General features: G+C 38.3%; 2 protein-coding genes across 3 annotated transcripts; both read right to left on the reverse strand.

Annotated features, from left to right (window-relative positions):
* Positions 1-1,141: 1,141 nt before the first annotated feature.
* LOC136766620 (uncharacterized) lies at positions 1,142-9,262 on the reverse strand. Its single transcript, XM_066720214.1, has 9 exons — positions 8,937-9,262; positions 7,672-7,977; positions 7,000-7,161; positions 6,569-6,590; positions 6,031-6,099; positions 5,410-5,477; positions 4,826-4,892; positions 3,570-3,628; positions 1,142-1,903 (listed from the first exon to the last, which is right to left on the reverse strand). The coding sequence occupies exons 1-9, from the start codon at positions 9,013-9,015 to the stop codon at positions 1,812-1,814; spliced, it is 924 nt and encodes a 307-aa protein (XP_066576311.1). The 5' UTR covers positions 9,016-9,262; the 3' UTR covers positions 1,142-1,811.
* A 3,914-nt stretch (positions 9,263-13,176) lies between these two features.
* Positions 13,177-18,124, reverse strand: tmem129 (transmembrane protein 129, E3 ubiquitin protein ligase). Of its 2 annotated transcripts, XM_066720217.1 has the most exons (5): positions 17,858-18,124; positions 16,566-17,040; positions 15,827-15,986; positions 14,016-14,273; positions 13,177-13,890 (listed from the first exon to the last, which is right to left on the reverse strand). In XM_066720217.1, exons 1-4 carry the CDS (start codon positions 18,060-18,062, stop codon positions 14,022-14,024), a joined length of 1,092 nt encoding a protein of 363 aa, XP_066576314.1. In that variant the 5' UTR covers positions 18,063-18,124; the 3' UTR covers positions 13,177-13,890; positions 14,016-14,021. The 2 variants fall into 2 exon arrangements, with proteins under 2 accessions (XP_066576314.1, XP_066576313.1); XM_066720216.1 differs by having other exon boundaries at positions 13,177-14,273.
* Positions 18,125-18,205: the final 81 nt, after the last annotated feature.

An 18,205-nucleotide genomic window follows, 5' to 3' on the forward strand; every position in this document is an offset into this window, starting at 1 on the left:
TGGTGTATGTCTAAGTTAGATAAAAGAGAGGAAGGAATACATCCAAGCCTAGGGAAAATTACTGTTTTAATAGGATAACTATTAATTTTGTTGATATATTTAATTTCAGAACTATGTACTTAGTTGGATGCCCCCAAGCATAGATCTATCGAGTTATGACTTAGATGGCTATTGATTAGTTAATTTGTTATGGATATTATCATTTAAGTCATCGTGATATACTCTTGATTTTGTATATGTTTTGGTGAAATGCAGTATCTTCAAAACACTTCACCTGAATGTGTGCCTGCTTTGCTTGAAAGTAATTTAATCAAATGCTAATTTAGATTATGGGGATCTACTGCAAAATCTTGCTTAAAGTATTGTAACATTTTAGGCTTCTTGCTACCTGGTTTCACCATTTCGCATAAAAACAAGAAATAAAATATAGAGTTAGAGCAAGAGCTTTATTTGCAGCGAAAGCAGTTTTAACAGGCACAGCACAAAACTCTCTCACACTCAGCTCTGCTCCAAATCTAAAATCAAATCCGCCAATCAAATGGGGCCCGGGACACCCCTATATATCCCCTTGCTCCTGTGATCCCTTCTCCCCAATCACTGCTCTCCCCCCCTACTTGCATGGGGCCAGCCTTTGACCCTGGCAGCCCCAACAATTCCCCATCAAACACTCAAATCCCCAAACACTCAGATCTGCCCCCCCCCCCCCCACACAATACTGACAAGACACACAAACACCACAGATTCTATACCCTACTCTGACACCAGTTGTTGCATTTTAGCTCTTTTGCTACCTGTATTCACCATATCATATGGCTTTATTTGCAGCATTCAGATCCCCAAACGATCTGCCCCACCCCCACACACAGTACTGACAAGACACACACACAAAAAATGTGCTGTAATAAATATCACTGTAATAAAGATTTCCATCTGTGTGGATTTGTTGACCAAGGCAGACATAGCTTTTTGACTTCAATTATCCTTTGATCATCTTAAATTCTTAGTTTTAACAAAGCTGTTGAACATGACCTCGGCCTTACTCAAGTTCATTTTGAGTGCAGTTTTCGTACATGAGTCCTTGAATTTGAAGCTGCAGGTATTCAGGTGTTGTTGCAAAGATTAAAATCATATGTTGTTCAAGTTAGTTACATTCATCTTTATTCATCATATATATATATTTATGTACACACAATATATGCCTAATACATAGCTCATTACATTTGTCTATCAATTCAAAACGCATGAAGTTACAGTTGTTTTGTTTTCATCTCTCATTTCATTTCATCATACTAAAAGATAAGTTACACACATTTCTTATAATGCTTTCACAAGAAGTTTCTGCCTTCCAGGTACCTGAATTTGTATTGTCCAAAATGTACTTGGACCCCCTGATACTGTGTCTCCTATGACATATAATTCCCCTTGAGACCTTAATCACTACAGATTCCACTAGGAATATTTTTGCTTTAACAAGAATCAAAGTGTGTTTCAGATGTCTCATCATATTTATACTAGTTAGCAACACTGCATACAGACGCACAACACAATTAAGTGATATTTATATTACATCAGGTGCAATAGCATGGTGAATAGGATATTTGTATGCACATTTTATTTGCTGTTCCAGTAATTCAAAGGATTGCAAAGTTTAAATGTATGGCTATATGATACATACACACAGGATATTCATTAAATTAAACTAAAACAGTAATAACATTTTGTCGAGCAGAAATCCTCAGTAATATTATTGACATTTGTAGGCACTATATTACATAATAAAATTGGCAGACATCCTTTATTTTATGCATTGACTATACATTTCTGTAGATTTCTTCAGACCTGACTTTCTGGTTTGGGAAAGGGGAGTGAGGCTGGTGTGGTTTATTCTTGTATGCTAGTTTGCCTGAGGAGGAGAAAAAAACATGAAATTAATGAAGTACCTTCTAGGTTGCATTCCACAAGTGTGATATCCCAGATCAGGTTGATAAAGTATGAGCTGTATATTACATCTTACAGGACCCCAATAAAATAGAAATCAAAAGCTAATGTTTTTGGTTAAATTTATCTGAACAATACCTAATTCATTCACAATAAAATAACATGTTAAAATTCCCAAAATTAAGTAATAATAACTTTTCAGGGACACTATTGATTTGGAATATCTGCTCAGCCAGAGAACAAGAAATCATTAAACAATTATATTTTCTTTCATCAGTTCCTGAACCTGACTGCACAGACTAGATTCTAACTGAGGGAAACCCAGTCCTCTCCTGCCGTCTCATCCGCCTGCCAGCCTTAGCCATGCACCCAACTCCCTGTGCGAGACGGAGCCCATGCCACTGGGCAGAACACGCCTGTTTCCCGACCAAAGACAGGAGATTACAGCAGCGCCTCTGTCTGATTGTGGATAATCAGGGCATTCCCGGATGTGTGTCCATGTTGTCCTGGCTCCTTCTTCACTTCCCCTGGTGACACTAACATACCGCAGGGCACGGGAACAGGGAAACCCAGTTGTGGTGCATGGTAGAGATGATCAGACGGGTGTGGGTCGGACAAACGGGAAGATCAAAGTCGTGGTCAGGAAGTCAAACAACGGGCCGATGATTCAAGGCTCTAACTAGGGAGTGGGAGACTGCTCTGGATTGTAGTGAACACTGACAAAATTTCACAAAGGCTGGGAGTTAGTGAAGGGTTTATAAGTGGAACAGAAAACCAGGTTGGGAGGTGCCAGGCGAATGTGAGAAGAGGGTGATTGCAGAAGTGCACATGGGTTTCAGGAATGTTGATTGAATGATGGAATGAAAGGAGCTGGGAGTAGTGATTGTGAAAGAAGGGTGATGGCGACATCTAGTAGAGAACTGGGGATGTGTTGTGAACTGTGACACTAACAGTCTGGAAATAGGATCTCCTTTCAGAGGCAATTCTCTATCACTTCTTAAGACAATCCAACAGTTTCTTACAAAACTATAGCATATAAGAGTAGCAGATATGTTTTCAGATACAGTTTTCCTGTAATTCTTTGTTATGTGGGGTTGTCAGTCAGTCCACTGTGCTCCACGGTTTGTGATCCTCAACTATTCCAACATTTGCTAAGCTCAAAGGTGCACAATACTGCAAAGGCAGTGGAGAGGAAACACATCTGGCCATAGAGCAAGACACAATTTGAACCCAGCATGACGTTCAAGCCTGTTACCATTTCACAAAGTGTCAGACCACTAGCTTTTATCTTTCTGTCTAATATACTGGCCTCTCTAACCACAAACCCCCCCGGACAATGTGGCACATCCGGTATGAATCACTCCCTCAAAGCTGAGACAGCAGGTGAGAGATAAGTGATAGCTGCCCTGAAAACTTTCTTTTACTCTTCTTTGGTATAGGTGGAAATACCCATTTGTACCTATCCAACCCAAGTTTAACAAAGTTATTCCTTTCTGCAAAGAATAATACACTAAATGAATAATTCAGCACCATGCCACTGCCCTACACAATATGGACACAATTCAAAGAGGTTTAAGGGGTCTATGAGAACACAGTCCGGTGATAAAGTACTGATTTGCTGTTGCTCTTACCTTCTGTTTTTTGTTGATTTTGCTTTTTCAGGTCTCTGCTGTTGATGTACAAATGTAAGCTAAGATAAACAATAAAGCACCTTTACTTCAAATGTGATAAAATGATCTGCTCTAAAAACCAATACTAAGTAACACCATTAGGCTGGTGTCCTGACTGTAGACATTTCCCATGTTGACACAACACAGCAAAATCTATAGTGTTAAAAATCAGTGTTGTTTCTAAACTCATTGGGTGAAATTAACACTCTGAGAGTTAAACCATCTTGAGAGTCAGTGTTAATACTGGGTGTCAAAATAAATAGTGTTGAATTAACACTGTACTGGTGTAAAACCAAATAACTAAACTTTCCCAAAATGCATTTTTGTAGTTTCCAGAATTATTGATGTTTTATTGTGTTATTTTTATTGAAGCACTTAATTATTCTGTAAATATTAATTATTGTAAAGCAATTATTGTTTGAGTGTAAAATGTGTATTTACCCACCAATATATTTATTTGTTGTGTTTTTCAACCCTAAATATGAAGTCATGTCTTTGACTTTCAACACCTACCACATAACCTGGGTCTGGGTATTTAGTTATTTATTTACTTAAAAGTTAAGTATAAAACCAACGAAATTACAATACATTTTTAGATTGATATATATGTATATATAAAGGACTGCTAGAAGTGTTGGGAACCCAACAATGCATGAGTGTTGATATAAAACTTTTTGGATGGTCACGCATTTACACTTTAAAAGGGTTGATTTTAACATATAAAGTGTTACATTTGCTAATTTTTTTGCTGTGTAGTGTTGCTTACACTGGTAGAGTACATTTATGACTCTACCTAGTGCTGGGAAAATGCTGTTTCAACACTGAGCACAGTGCTATTAGCACTGATGTGGGGTTTATGTTGAACACTCAAAGTGTTAAAAATTTACTCCAAGACAGTTTTAGAATTTCAACACTTTTAAAAGTTTTGTGGTGGTTCCCATATATACACTTCAAAAAAGTTAAATTGAACACTCATGGTGTTAAATTTGAACATTCAAATCTGCTGTGAACCCTCTGTCGGGAGCTCAGACACTGATTCACATTTCGTAATAACTGAAATAAGAAAACAACAATAAACATACAGGAGAGCAATTTTAAGTATTATATTGTGTAGATTTTTAAGATTTAAGAATACTATCGTGTATCAGACTTACTGGAGCCACTGACGAATCTTAAATACAAAAGACAAATATTACAAATGTAATAAAAAGACCAACCTTTGCTTTCGCTTAAGTCGTCCCTCTTTATTGAGGTTCGATTTGGTATTTCCCGTGAAAAAGTGAGCTGTAATAAACAAAATCACTATTGAAGATACAGATTAAACATTCTGCTCTTTCTTACATTAATTTTCTGTGTGAATGTTATGTATTGTAGAAGTCCTTAAACATGTTCTCTCACTAAGTAAGTCTGACCCACATCAGTAATATCCACTTATTGTTAACACTGCTCAAACAGATCTGCAGTGAAGATATAATAACTGTTGCCTCCTCAGATTACATCCAGTCAACTCATGTGGCAGATAGAGATGTTTACCAAATGTACTCTGGGCCTAAATAATGTCAACACTTGTTATTTTATTGACACTAAAACATTTGATCCAACTCAGTGTCATGTGACAATGTGAGTAGATTATAGAAATAAACTGCGTCATGATCTTTTCATGCACTGCTGGGTTGATGCTTCCCATTGCACAGTTTGTTTGGTTCTTGGTTATGAGCAGAGAGTTAATTAAATACAATATAATTGTGTTTATTTTTTTTTAATAGAAACTTCATCAATAGGAAAGAAAAATAAACTTTACCTTTCTTCTTTTTCAATTTTTGTCGAGTTGCAACAATCTCTTCAGGGTCCACATGAAAGGGCTTATTACTGTAAAACAACGATCTGTGTTGACATGCTTTGTATTTAGTAAAAATAGCAGTTCTTAGAAGGCACTTGTTAGGTAAAAACTTTGTAATATTGTAATTATGACAGGGCTAGTTCTGTTTACCGAAGAGTTACTTAACTTGGACTTAATAACACTAGTAAAAGTCTCAGTCCATTTAGTCCAGTACTGATGAGACTGAAATGTTATTATATGGTCCAATTACAAACATCTATATCCAATTATTATGACATTACAGTGTATTGAAGTCATTCTGGATTCTGTCAGTTGTTTTTCAAAGGCAATAGTCCCTTCATAATTGTTCTGAGATTCTCCCCCACCTCAAAAAACTAAAATTAAACAAATAATAACTATATAGCCACCACTAACAATCTGAATAAGCAGCTAAACAAAGACCAGGCTCCAGTGCAAGATCCGATAAATCATTCAAATATTCAACAAAAATTATCTGTAATTTTGTTTTCCTAAAAAAAAAATCACACAATGTAAGAGTGCCAATGAAGGAGTTCCTTTCCCAGCTCCTTTCATTCACCACACCTGCTGGAATCTGACGCCATGTTGTTCGCGCTCTGGTCAACATTCTTGTCCTGTCGCTCGTCCTCCGAACTGTCAGAGAACAGTAATAGATAATGTGTAATGAATGTAAATGTTAGATCTGCTGATAATGCAAAGGTAGGCCCTCAAAGTAATATTTGATATTGCCCCTTGTTGTGAAAATCATATCCATGAAAGCTTAGGGTTGTGGCCTAAAATTACATCATATTGGTAAACTGGTATACTGTTAATATTATTTTGTATTATATTATTGTATGTATAGGTTTATGTAAGCCTGGCAGACTTATAAAGACATGTACAATTCAATAAACACTTAAATTAATCCAACAAGAGTGACCAGAGAGATTACTTACATAGTACTTTAAATGTATGCACTAATACAAATTTGTATCAGGTTCCCACACACAAAACTAGATCATCTCTGCTGTGCACATAAGCAGCTAAACAAAATACCTGTTTACCTCCACAATCCCTGTCTGCAGTATATTTATTATCATTTAAATATTGTTTAGGCTCTTACCTTATCTGTTTGTCCTGGAAACCTGTGTTAAAATAAAGTAACAGTTGAAAAGAATTAGCTGATAGTAATAGTTCACTTCCAGTACCTTTTGCCACTATATACAATGATTATTAATCATCATCCTCAGCACATTTTTATAATTTTTTTGCCTAATACAAATTAAATTCAATTAAAAAGCAAACTTTGTGTGCATGTTTTTTTTCTTTCTTTCATTCTTTAATTGGGATAATTGTGGCTTAGAAACAACAATCATGATTTAATAAACCGTTTCACTAGAGTCAAATAATCTTCACAGTTAGCATGGTATCTTGTCAAAAGGATACAGTAGATGAAAGGTCACCAATTTTGCTTAACTGGTCAAGATACCTATTGCTTATCGTGATGTGCATTTTTAAAAATGGTTTCTCTTTTATGTTCATCAATGCCTCTACCTTTTGGGGTGTTCATATACACCGGGACATCTCGCTGCCGTCGTTTTACAGCTCTTATGAAGCCAAAACAGCACAGAGCAGCAATGCAGAGGAGCGCTGCACCGCCGGCACACGCTGCTGTGATTATGACGAGAGGAAAAGCTTCCTTATTGTGGACATCATCTGCAAAACATCAGGCGCTTATTTAGCAAATCCCTTTTTATAGATAGTGGCAAAATAATACATTCATAAAATATGGCAGTATATACATTATTAAACTATTCTCCCTGTGAAAAGGTTGCATGAGAGCTTTCTGTTAGATATCAGTGCTGCAGCGTGCCTGGTGTTCTGCTCTTTATGACCTAAATCCTCAATATACCGTCATAACTTACATGTCAGAGTTCAGTTCTATATTAGAACAGAAAAACAGAAGAAAGTTTCCAAACGAGAGGAGGCCATTCTACCATCTTGCTCGTTTGGTGTCCATCAATAACTAAGTGATTCAAGGATCACATCCAGTCTATTTTTGAATGTTTCCAAATGACTGAGTTTATGGACTCAAATATATCCTTCCAAGGACACAGACCTAATAATGCCATATATCATTAGAGCAATTGGAGTTCCATTCATTTCTAAATGTTAGCACATGTGATTGTATCTCAGAGACCTACAAACTACTGGTGCAACACATACCCTCAACAATCACCCTGGATCCACTTCCTATTGTGTCTGGGATGAAAAATGGGATCACTCCGGCCACACAACACTTATAATTTCCTGAGTCGTTCAACATTGATGCATTTTTCCAGAAGGTGTCTTCATATTCGGAATAGTTTTTTCTGATGTGCTTAATTTGATCCGCATTGTCCTTGGACCAGCTAACTGAGACCTCCTGCAGTGTCTTGGTTGTATTCCACTGGCAGAGCAGCTTGAACGAGGACCCCCGTTTAACTCTGATTTCGGGGGGAGATTGTGTCACGGTCAGAGAGATGCCTCCATCTTAGGGGGAAGAGATAAAACATTTGCAATCGATGTTACCAATGGCAGCTCTTCCAAACTGTGTTACTTTGCCTTTTCAGAAGATTTGATTTTGTGATGAGTTAATGGCAAGAGTTCAATAAAGATCAATAAGTCAATCAATAATGTTGATTGATTAGTGGTTCCACAAAGAACATAGTTAGCAAAGTTCTTAGAGAAAAACAAATCAGATGTATCATTTGACATGTATTGTTAAGTCACCTCTTCTGAGCATGAACTTGAAATTATTAAAATATATATTTTTCCAATAGGGGACATTTAAGATTGCAACATTTACAATTGATTGTTTCATTGTCATGTTTGCCATGCACTTGTCTTTTAATTGTTTTAATTGTGCTTTTCCACAAAGAATACACTATATATAGTACATAACATGCGCTGCTACAGCCCACAATTTAATTTTGTTTCTCAGTATTTTAATATATACTGATCCATCTGTAAATTACAACATCTAGGTTTCAACTTCTTAATCCAGTAGAATTCAATGGTTTACCCGTCAACAGTGGCTTCCATAATTAATAAGGAATATGAAATTGACTCAAAGCAGTCATTTTGCAAATAATACATTTTACAGCAGCCTATGAAAAACTTGTAATCAGTATAGTATACTTTAGTAAAACAACAAGAACAGCAATACTATAGTACTATTACTACTATGATTTCAACTAATAATTATAATAGTAATTTTTAAACCGACTAAATAAATAAATAAATAAATAAATAAATAAACAATTCAACAAACAAACAAATAAATAAATAACAATCCACATTTTCAGTTGAACTTGCATGTGCTTTTGCCATACTTTTTTCTATTCACTGTAATTGTTTGTTGGCAACCTGTACAATTCACCCGCTGGCTTCATTAGAATATATAAAATCAAATATGCAAAATACATCCGCCACGGTGGAAAAACACTTACCTATGCCAGTCGTCAGTATCACAAATAGGCTTTTAATAATCCAAGACACTGAATTATACGACTGTCTTTGTCTCTTCATATTTGGAACAATGAACTCGGCAAAACTATGAAAAAAGTGTCACGGAGGCATCTTGTCACTTAGGTTTAACAGCTTAGCACTGTGCATTTCCTTTATCGACCACAAAAACCCACCTGCGTTTGAGTAGGTCCCTCAGATATCTCACCATATGCATTTATATAGTCGTGTGGGTGTTGGAAAAAGGGTGTTGATGTGTGTAGGCCTGTTTGAAAGACAATTATAATGACAGGGCCTATATATTGAGTTATTATTAACAGATTTTTTTTTTTTACATATTGGAAGTACTGCCTGGGTTGTCTGCACATCTTTGGCTTGATAAACAACAGCATCTCCTGTCTCTTACTAGATGCTGGGCAGTTATCAGGGATACCTGTTTCTGTCGTGCCTTTCTCTGCACCTCATGTCTGTTTCATTGATCCACAGGGCATGTTGAATGGGTGAGTGTGTGTACTGTTTTTATTTGACAGCCTGAACACTTTCACTTCTCAAACTCACACAAACAAAATCTTCTCATTTCACACTCAGAAGAAGGGTTTGTTTTTTGGTTTCTGCACGCGAACCCCAGTCTCAAAAAAAAAACCCAACTGTAATAATTACACAATGAAGTCTTCTAATGTGGTTCTCAAGCTGTGGGTGCAGTGAAACGTTTTGGGGCAACAGAGAAGAAAAATGCTGAGCTGCGTGTTAGCAAGACCCTTCAGCCCGTCTGCAGGAAGCACCGATGCACTGACAAAAACTTTGAAGTGCATAGACACTCCCTTACAATGCGAGCAGCTCAAAAATGAGCATTGAGGTTAATGAATCACACTGCATTTCATACAACTCAGGTAGAACCATAGTGCAGTTCAACAGCTAAAACTACTTTTTAGTCTCGGCTTAATCTCCAGTGGAAATAAATGTACGTGATAAAAAACAGTCACATGAAATGCATTATTAGGGTTTGTGTGCCAAATTAAAACCCTGTATCTTTCCTATCTACCTAAACGTTACTGCTCCTGAAGTCTAGATCACTTGTGTTGGTCTTTCAGATGTTCCAGATCTCGAAGTAGGTTGGAGAGGCATGTCCACAATGCAATAACATAAAAACTCTCCAGGTTTAATCCCTCATCTCTATACCCAACCCAAAACCTGGTCCTTAATCTCAAACCCGAGCTGTAACTCTAAACCCAGTCCACATACAAATCCTAACTCCAAAATCACAGTCAGTATGTGAGGATGAAAAACATAACAGCATAATTATATTGTATGCTTTCAACTAGTCATAATAACCAGGTGCTGAATGAGCAACATCAAAGTAATCCGATTGTGGCCTCAGTTTATTGTATGCAGGGCATGATGTGGAGGGATTCTCGTCAGGGCTGGTCAAAGCAGGTTTATGTTCTTCCTGAGCCATACCCCCTCTGCGGTTCACTGTGCCCTCAGACATTGTCCTGCTTTCATCATTGCATTTCACCCATGGTTTCAAGAATGGGGGACAGAATCATGCACTGTATTTTGTACTTGCTCTTTGTCAATTGTATTCCAGTTAAGACTAAACATTTTATTCTTTCTCTTACTATATTGTGTTGTGGAAAGTGTTTATACTGGGTAAGCACTGAGCCCACACAGTGATTTTCTGAAAAGAAGAATTCTAGAATGGAGACGGGCGCTTCCATCCACCGGATGATTCTGCGAATTAATTCAGTTGTTGAAGGGGCTTTTCTTTCACTTTCACAAATAAAATGAAAACCCAAAACCCAGCAGTTCAACTACAGTGGGAACAAATACACATTTCTGTACAGCCCACCAAGCGTACAAGCAGATCCAGTGTAGTGCTGTCCACCTCACAAGTGAGAACCTCCCCACAGCGTACGTGCGGTGGCTTCTCAGAAAAGCACGCTCAGCTCTTCTTTCCGCTGCTTATGAAGATGTAACCCCTTTGTGGTCCTTTGTGGTCTGGGCTGAATTTTCAGACCCATTTCTCACATCAAATAGGCGTCTCGAATCAAAATGTTAAACCTGAAGAGGAAACCGATCAAGTCCTAATCACAAGCGAATGCTGAGATATGTCTTCGCTAAAGGCTTCACACCTAAATGTAATGTATGTCTTAACACAGATGTTTTGCTTTTATTTTTTCCTTTGTCCCTCATAAACTCTGACACTGTTATATGACCGATGATGTACAGTGGTTCTCAAAAGTATTCACCGCCGTTGGACTTTTCCACATTTCATTGTTACAGCATCAAATCAGAATGGATTTAATCAGGAGTTTTTGCCAATGATCAACACAGAAAATGTCCATAATGTCAAAATGAAAAATATAATCTGCAAATATTTCTAAATTAATTACAAATACATATCAGAAAATAATTGAATGAATAAACACTTTGTATTGCGCTTATATTTTTTAAGTCGCCCTGGATAAAGGTGTCTGCCAAGAAATAAAAATAATAATAAATAATAATAATCATAATAATAATAATAATAATAATAATAATAATAATAATAATAATATTCACCCCTTCAGTCAATATTTGGTAGAGACACCTTTGGCAGCAATTACAGCCATGAGTCTTTGTGTATAAGTCTCTACCAGCTTTGCACATCTGGACAGTAATTTTTGCTCATTCTTCATTTGCAAATTTGCTCAAGCTCCATCAAGTTGGACTTTGGTGAACAGTAATTTTCAAATCTTTCCACATATTCTCAATTGGAATGAGGTCCGGGCATTGACTGGGCCACTACAGGACATTGACCTTTCTGTTTTTAAGCCACTCCAGTGTGGCTTTGGCTGTATGTTTAGGGTAATTGTCCCACTGGATGATTAATCTTCTACCAAATCCCAGATCTCTTGCACACTTCAGCAGGCTTTCTTCCAGGATGTCTCTGATCTTTGCTGCATCCATTTTGCACTCTATCTTTAAAAGGTTTCCAGCCCCTGATGCAGAGAAGCCTCCCCATAGCATGATGCTGCCACCACCATGCTTCACTTTAGGGATGGTACTCTCAGGATGATGTGCATTGTTAGGCTTGTGCCAAACCTAGTGCTTAGCATTGAGGTCAAAAGCTCTATTTTGGTATCATCAGACCATAGAATCTTCCTCCACTTGGTCTCAGAGTCTGCCACATGCCTTCTGGCAAACTCTAGCAGAGATTTCATGCGAGTTTTTTTCTCTCCCATAAAGGCCACTTTTGTGAAGCACCCTGGCTATTGTTGCAGTATGCATAGTGTCTGCCAGCTCAGCCCTGGAAGAGTTGCCTCCCTGAATAGTGCCCCTCTCGCCTGGATACTCAGTTTTTGAGGACGGCCTGATCTAGGCAGATTCACAGTTGTGTCATATTCTCTCCATTTCTTAATAATAGACTTTACTGTGCTCCGGGGGATATTCAATGCCTTGGAAATGTTGATATCTTACCCCTGATTGGTGCTTTTGAAGAAGCTTGTTACAGATTTGCATCATCTTCATGATGTAGTTTTATTTAGGAATTGTACTAATCAACTGTGGGAGCTCCCAGAGACGGGTGTATTTAACCTGACATCATGTGACACACCTTAATTGCACAGAGGTGGACTCCACTCAACTAATTATGTTACTTCTAAAGACAACTGGTTTCAACACAGCTCAATCAGGTGCATCATAGCAAAGGGGGTGATTACTTATGTATTCAATTAATTTCTGTATAGGAAAAATGTAACAGTAATGTCATTAACTGACAGCATATAATTTTAAACCAAGAACTACTAATTTATTTCCTATTTTGTGTCATTTGTAACCTTCAAAACTTACAGCTAAAATGTTTTTAATATGCATCTATATAATCACATTATCAGTTATCACAATTATCCTGATTTTCTCTTGCACATATCTTTCCGACATTCAATCTATACAAGATGGATATTATGTAATATGAAAAATAGTTCATAATATTGTTGGCTGCTGTGCCAAATGTTCGCCACTTTTACTTACAAACTCCAGTAGATTTTCATAAACTATTTTTTAAGTATATATTCTTAATACCTCATGTCTGTAATAGATTGGCATTTTAAATATATTTGTAGTTTCAGAAAATAAAGTAGAATGTATTTTCTGGTGTCTTACAAAATACCATGCTCATGTATAATTGAAAACAGGCAGGTTATCATTGACTTAAACTAACTAAATAAAGAGTCTCAACTGCAGTTTTAAAAGAAACTGTGGAAATATACGTTTATTTAAAAGAATAGATTATAGTCCGGCTCTACAGTTTTGATTGCCATGATAGATACATTCCCAAAAGATTTAAACCGATGTAGGAAAGGTACTCTGCATGATTTAGTGTCTTATGACGAATGTGCAAATAAGAAAAACATTCTTGACATTAAGACACAAAATAAAACCTAACTTCACGACTTTAAATGTTGCTTTAAAATAATGTAAAATGCTATAATAAAAAATAAAACCCAACCACTGCTATACAAAAAAAAAGAAAAAATACAAAACTTTCTGGTGGGGAAAAAAGTCTACATCCAGCTACAGTCACAGAATTTATGAAGAAATGCGATTAAAAACATTTAAGCCGACTTAGTGTATTCCTAGTTCTGATCAACATAAACAACACATTTAGCAATCCTTCAAGATCATGTGGCAACTGTGAAATACACTTTACTTAATTTAAATACACATAAAATATGCACCTAGGTTGATCAGGGATTACTGTAGACTCTCCTCCTAGTTCCAGTTCTAGTGGACTCATCCCATTCTCTTAACTTTTCCATTCTCACTCAATGAGAACAATTGCAGGTTTATTAGTCAGGAGATAACTGGAGGCAATCTAGCTGCACAGTCAGTTATTGGTAAACATCCCCATTAAGAAAACACTTTCAGGTTGGGGCTGCTCCAGTAGAATGGCAGTCACTAGAAAACAAGAGGAGTAATATTTGAGAAGTCTCTTGGAGCCCTCAGATGTTTTAGACACAGTTTTCGGCATTTTGAACGCTATGACAAAGAGTATTTCTAACAGCCATCAGGTTTCCAACTACCTGTGCCTATCGGACCACGCACACGTCCAGGATGCAGAACTTGGCCCGGCACGTGGGGCAGGGCACCCGGCTGGAGAGCCAGGTCTCGGGGTGCTGCTGGTCCTGGCGGCTAGCGAACCACTTGCCCAGACAGGTGAGGCACCACATGGGACGGCAGAAGCACTGCTGGCACTCCCCCTCGTCCTCATCCTCCTGGCACAGCCTCACCAGGTTCATGTTGGCCGTCACCTGCATGCAGCCAATGCAGGGCTCCAGCTCCTGTCAACAGACACAGACACGTCAAGCTCTGGAAGGCAAAGCTGGTGTCGGCAGCAGGATGAAAGCAAGGCAGAGGTTTAACAGTACAATTTAAGCAATAAAATACTTTTACTTATAAACAGCCTACAACGTGCATATATACACGATGTATGGTCTACATTATTTTCCAGGTTCATACTAGGTCAGCAGAATATTGAAGCCCAACAAATGCTTGTTTTTTTACTTTAAAACAAAATAAAGAGCTCAATTACTTTTTTTTTTTTTTAGCAATTATCAATGACCCCCTTACTGCAACTGTGATAAAATGTGCTGAATAAATGCTAAATGCACTGAAGTTTATATTACATTCATGACAATTTATAGAAATTAAAAAATAAAACATTAGTACACCTTGTGAAGGAAGAAATATTGTGGGATGGAATGGTCAAGAATACCAATAGAGAGCTCATTTACTGCCACCTACTGGACATGTTATTGGCACTCCATTAAAGATATATATGAATGAATTAATAAATGAATGAATGACCTTTTCCATGCAAGGGCACACTTTCATAGATTTAAACCAATTTGCAGCACACCATCTCTAACCCCAAAACATTGCACATTATTAATAATAACAAAATGCCTCAGTGAACACATTCCTTTTATCAATGCAGGTACAGATGGAAGGGACAACTCTTCGCAACTCTTGCTCAACTGCTCTCAAACTTTCTATTTTTACGCACTTCAAACTTGAAAGACTTTGCACATGTAAGTGATGGAAAACAGGTGGCAAAATTGAGATCCCCATGTCGAAGATTATTGTAATCATTTTTGACAGGCAACCAGAAGGTGTCCAACAGCAGGTCACACCAAATTTAAAATGTAAAAGTGCAATCCCGCCTTAGTTCGGCAAGGTGCTCATAAGCCTGTAATGAAATGTTATTGGTGCTTTCCATCACAGATTAACTCCAAGGATCACAGACCCGGTCAAAGTCTTCAGTGCGAAATGAAGAGCAGATTTTTTTTTTTTTTACTTCTCATGTTAAAAGTTGACATTGGCCAAAACACTGCTAACTGAATGTAACATGTACAAGGCAAAACATTTCTATTGTGCCTCTTGCTACAATTTCACACCAGAGAGCTTAGATCGGTCAAAACTACAATTCCCATGTGACCAGTAGCATAGAGCGTAGCAGTCAATGTCTGACCGACTGAAACATACATTTTGAAATACACTTGGTTTTGGGGATTGAAATTCACAAAACTCAGTCACAAACATTTAAATGTATTAAGGTTTAGATGCGTTACTTCACTGGTTGGGAAATGCAGAAGAAAGGGTTTGCTATACAAACGGTCAAACAATAACCTTTTCCCTAATTCCTGAGAGGGGCTTTTTAAGCTACACATAATGGAGCAAATTGTTATATCCTGTGGCACAAGCTATCTGAATAATTGAGAAAAAAAAATGAAGCAGCAAGTGAAACAGTAAAGGAAGACTTCTGCTTTTCAAGTCTCTCCATTGTTGTGGTCAGGTAAAAAGACAGTCGAGTTTGTGTCCTGCAGGAGCTTACCTGCTCACTGGGGAGCGAGTACGTCTGGTTCATTTCCACATGGGCTTTAAATGTTTCCAGGAACATGTCACTGAGAGTCTGGTGGATGACAACGTTGGCAGCATTTCGAATGGGAGCATGGAGCTTCTCCTTCAAATCCCCATACTCTGTAGAATTCAACCTAGAAAATTATATCAATAAATAAAGTAAAATATCTGGCCCAGTTCAAGTCAGTAAGAACTTTTCCTTTTCCCTGAAGTCAACACTTATCACTGAAATGCAAAAGCTAGCAGGTTTTTTGTTTTTGTTTTGGGACTCTGTACGTACTGTACTGACAGTCTGCGTGGTGGAAGAGCCAGCTGACAGTCATCAGCTGATCACAAAGGAACACAATACTAATTCCATTTCATATGGTGCAAAGTACCAGAGGGGAAAAGCAAGGAGGGTGTCTGGAGAGCATCAGAGCAAGAAAGAGATGGAGAGACTAGCACAGAAAGATGAGTAACAACAGGATTGAACTTTGGACTAGACCTTTTGAACACAACTTTGGAATAAGACCTTTGATTGTTTGCGATATGTTTACTTCTGCATGTAGTGAGGGACCGGTTTACACTGTCTAGTTAGACTCAAAGAGAAGGTCAAACCAACTAAATCTGATTAACTTTAATAGAAAGGATACATATTTTTTGGGGAAAAGCATATTTGATAACCTGCAGAATGGGTGAAGTGAAAGTGAACAACTGTCTGTGGCTTGCGTTACCTGATATCAAAGGGTTTCACGTGGGGGTTCACACTGGCCACCGAGATTGTGAGAATCTGCACCGGGGTGTTGGAGTCCGGAGACAGCTCATGCTGCTTTGAGTTCGTGACTGTGAGGTGAATGTCTTGCTGCTGGGCAACTTGGACTTCATAAGTTGTAACCTTAATCACCCAGGTATCTGTCACAATCACTCTGGGACCGGGAGCACCCGTGGCAAACTTGTCAATTCGGCGGAACTCTGTGTTGATGGAGGAGGCTACAGCCCTCCATCCGGACTGAGGGAGGGCGTGGGCTGCCAGCATCCGGGATATGGGGTGATTTCCCCATTTGTTTCTTGACCAATAGTACACAAGCACACAGCTCAGCACTGGCAGTGCTATTGCCACTGAAAAATACAGCTGCCAGCCTTCACTAGCCAGGTGAACATAGAACAGGTTCTTATCTGGCGCTGCAAAGCACATTCCAAAATAATAACCTGAGGAAACATGAGAAACTCTGTTAAGGATGTCAAACTGACCCCATACCCACACTGCCTTGTGGCCTAGAGTAGGACAAACACCCCCCCATAGCACACAATATTAAATATTTATCAAACATGAACTGAAGAAGGTTTAACTACACATTAAAAGGGAAACAAATACATTTGCTCAAGTAATCCCTTCCTGAATGAGCCTGAACGGTGATGCCTAAACCCGTCTGATCTTGAAATCAGCTTTGCAGTTTGGCATGAAACTGTTTTCAGCCCAAGTTTCGCAGTGTGAAATCACAGCAGTGGGCATTCATCGATCACACGTTTTAACAGGCAGCCACGAAATGAGCTGTTGCAAGGCTGCCAAAGGTGTTTACATATGACGTGTACGTAGTTCAATGATTGACAGGCCGTGTTCTTGTAGCGCAGATGTCCGCAGATCTGCATAATCCCAGCGATCCCATTGGCGGAGCCGCGCAGAACGTGCTGCGGACATCTGCGCTACAGGAACACGACCACACTGTGGACTCGCTCTCTTCAATACGCTCTCGACAGGCATCTTAATAACAACTGCACCTCTCTGCTGCAAAATTAACAGTTTTCATCAGCATAGGATATGTTTAAACAAACAGACTTTGGAATGCATCTTGGTTCTTAACACGAAATAGGGGTGGTTTAACAAATTGCGTTATTTAACAGCTTACTTCATGTTAAATACTGTCGTTAGATAATTTGTTTCTACAGTTGTAAATAAGTTATAAAGCTGTTAAAACGATCAATAGCAGGTAAGTGTATCTTAAATAAACTCTGCGATTTGGCTTACCTAACGGTAATATGGAGTGTGTCAGGATTGTAGCAGCAGTTCTGCGAATGTGATACTGAACAAAGCCGAGATCTTCACTTCCCAGCCATCCTGAAAACAAGTTTTGGACGGTCACCCCTGCAGAGCAGAACTCATTTGGTGTGAAGATGAAGCAAATTACAAACACAATATAAGCCAAACTAAACGTAACTTCTGGGCGCTCCATGTTTACAACTCCACCTGTACACGACAGTGCCACGCACTTCCTTTAACGGCAGAGCATCATGGGATATGTAGTTCTCATTGGATTTGTTACTCGTGATGGTTTATACCAGGGGTGTCCACTTCATCTTAAAGGTCGCCCTAAAT

This window comes from Amia ocellicauda, chromosome 13 (genome assembly GCF_036373705.1).
Source record: "Amia ocellicauda isolate fAmiCal2 chromosome 13, fAmiCal2.hap1, whole genome shotgun sequence".
NCBI lineage: Eukaryota > Metazoa > Chordata > Actinopteri > Amiiformes > Amiidae > Amia > Amia ocellicauda.

Bases quoted from the DNA above. Each gene is read 5' to 3' on its own strand.
- LOC136766620 (XM_066720214.1), bottom strand. From the start codon at position 9,015: ATGAAGAGACAAAGACAGTCGTATAATTCAGTGTCTTGGATTATTAAA. The intron at 7,978-8,936 runs GTAAGTGTTTTT...CTTCCCCCTAAG, and splicing joins GATACTGACGACTGGCATAG to ATGGAGGCATCTCTCTGACC. The intron at 4,893-5,409 runs GTAAAGTTTATT...TGTTTATTACAG, and splicing joins AAAATTGAAAAAGAAGAAAG to CTCACTTTTTCACGGGAAAT.
- tmem129 (XM_066720217.1), bottom strand. From the start codon at position 18,062: ATGGAGCGCCCAGAAGTTACGTTTAGTTTGGCTTATATTGTGTTTGTA. The intron at 15,987-16,565 runs GTAACGCAAGCC...ATAATTTTCTAG, and splicing joins GTGAAACCCTTTGATATCAG to GTTGAATTCTACAGAGTATG. The intron at 14,274-15,826 runs GTAAGCTCCTGC...GTCTGTTGACAG, and splicing joins ACTCGCTCCCCAGTGAGCAG to GAGCTGGAGCCCTGCATTGG.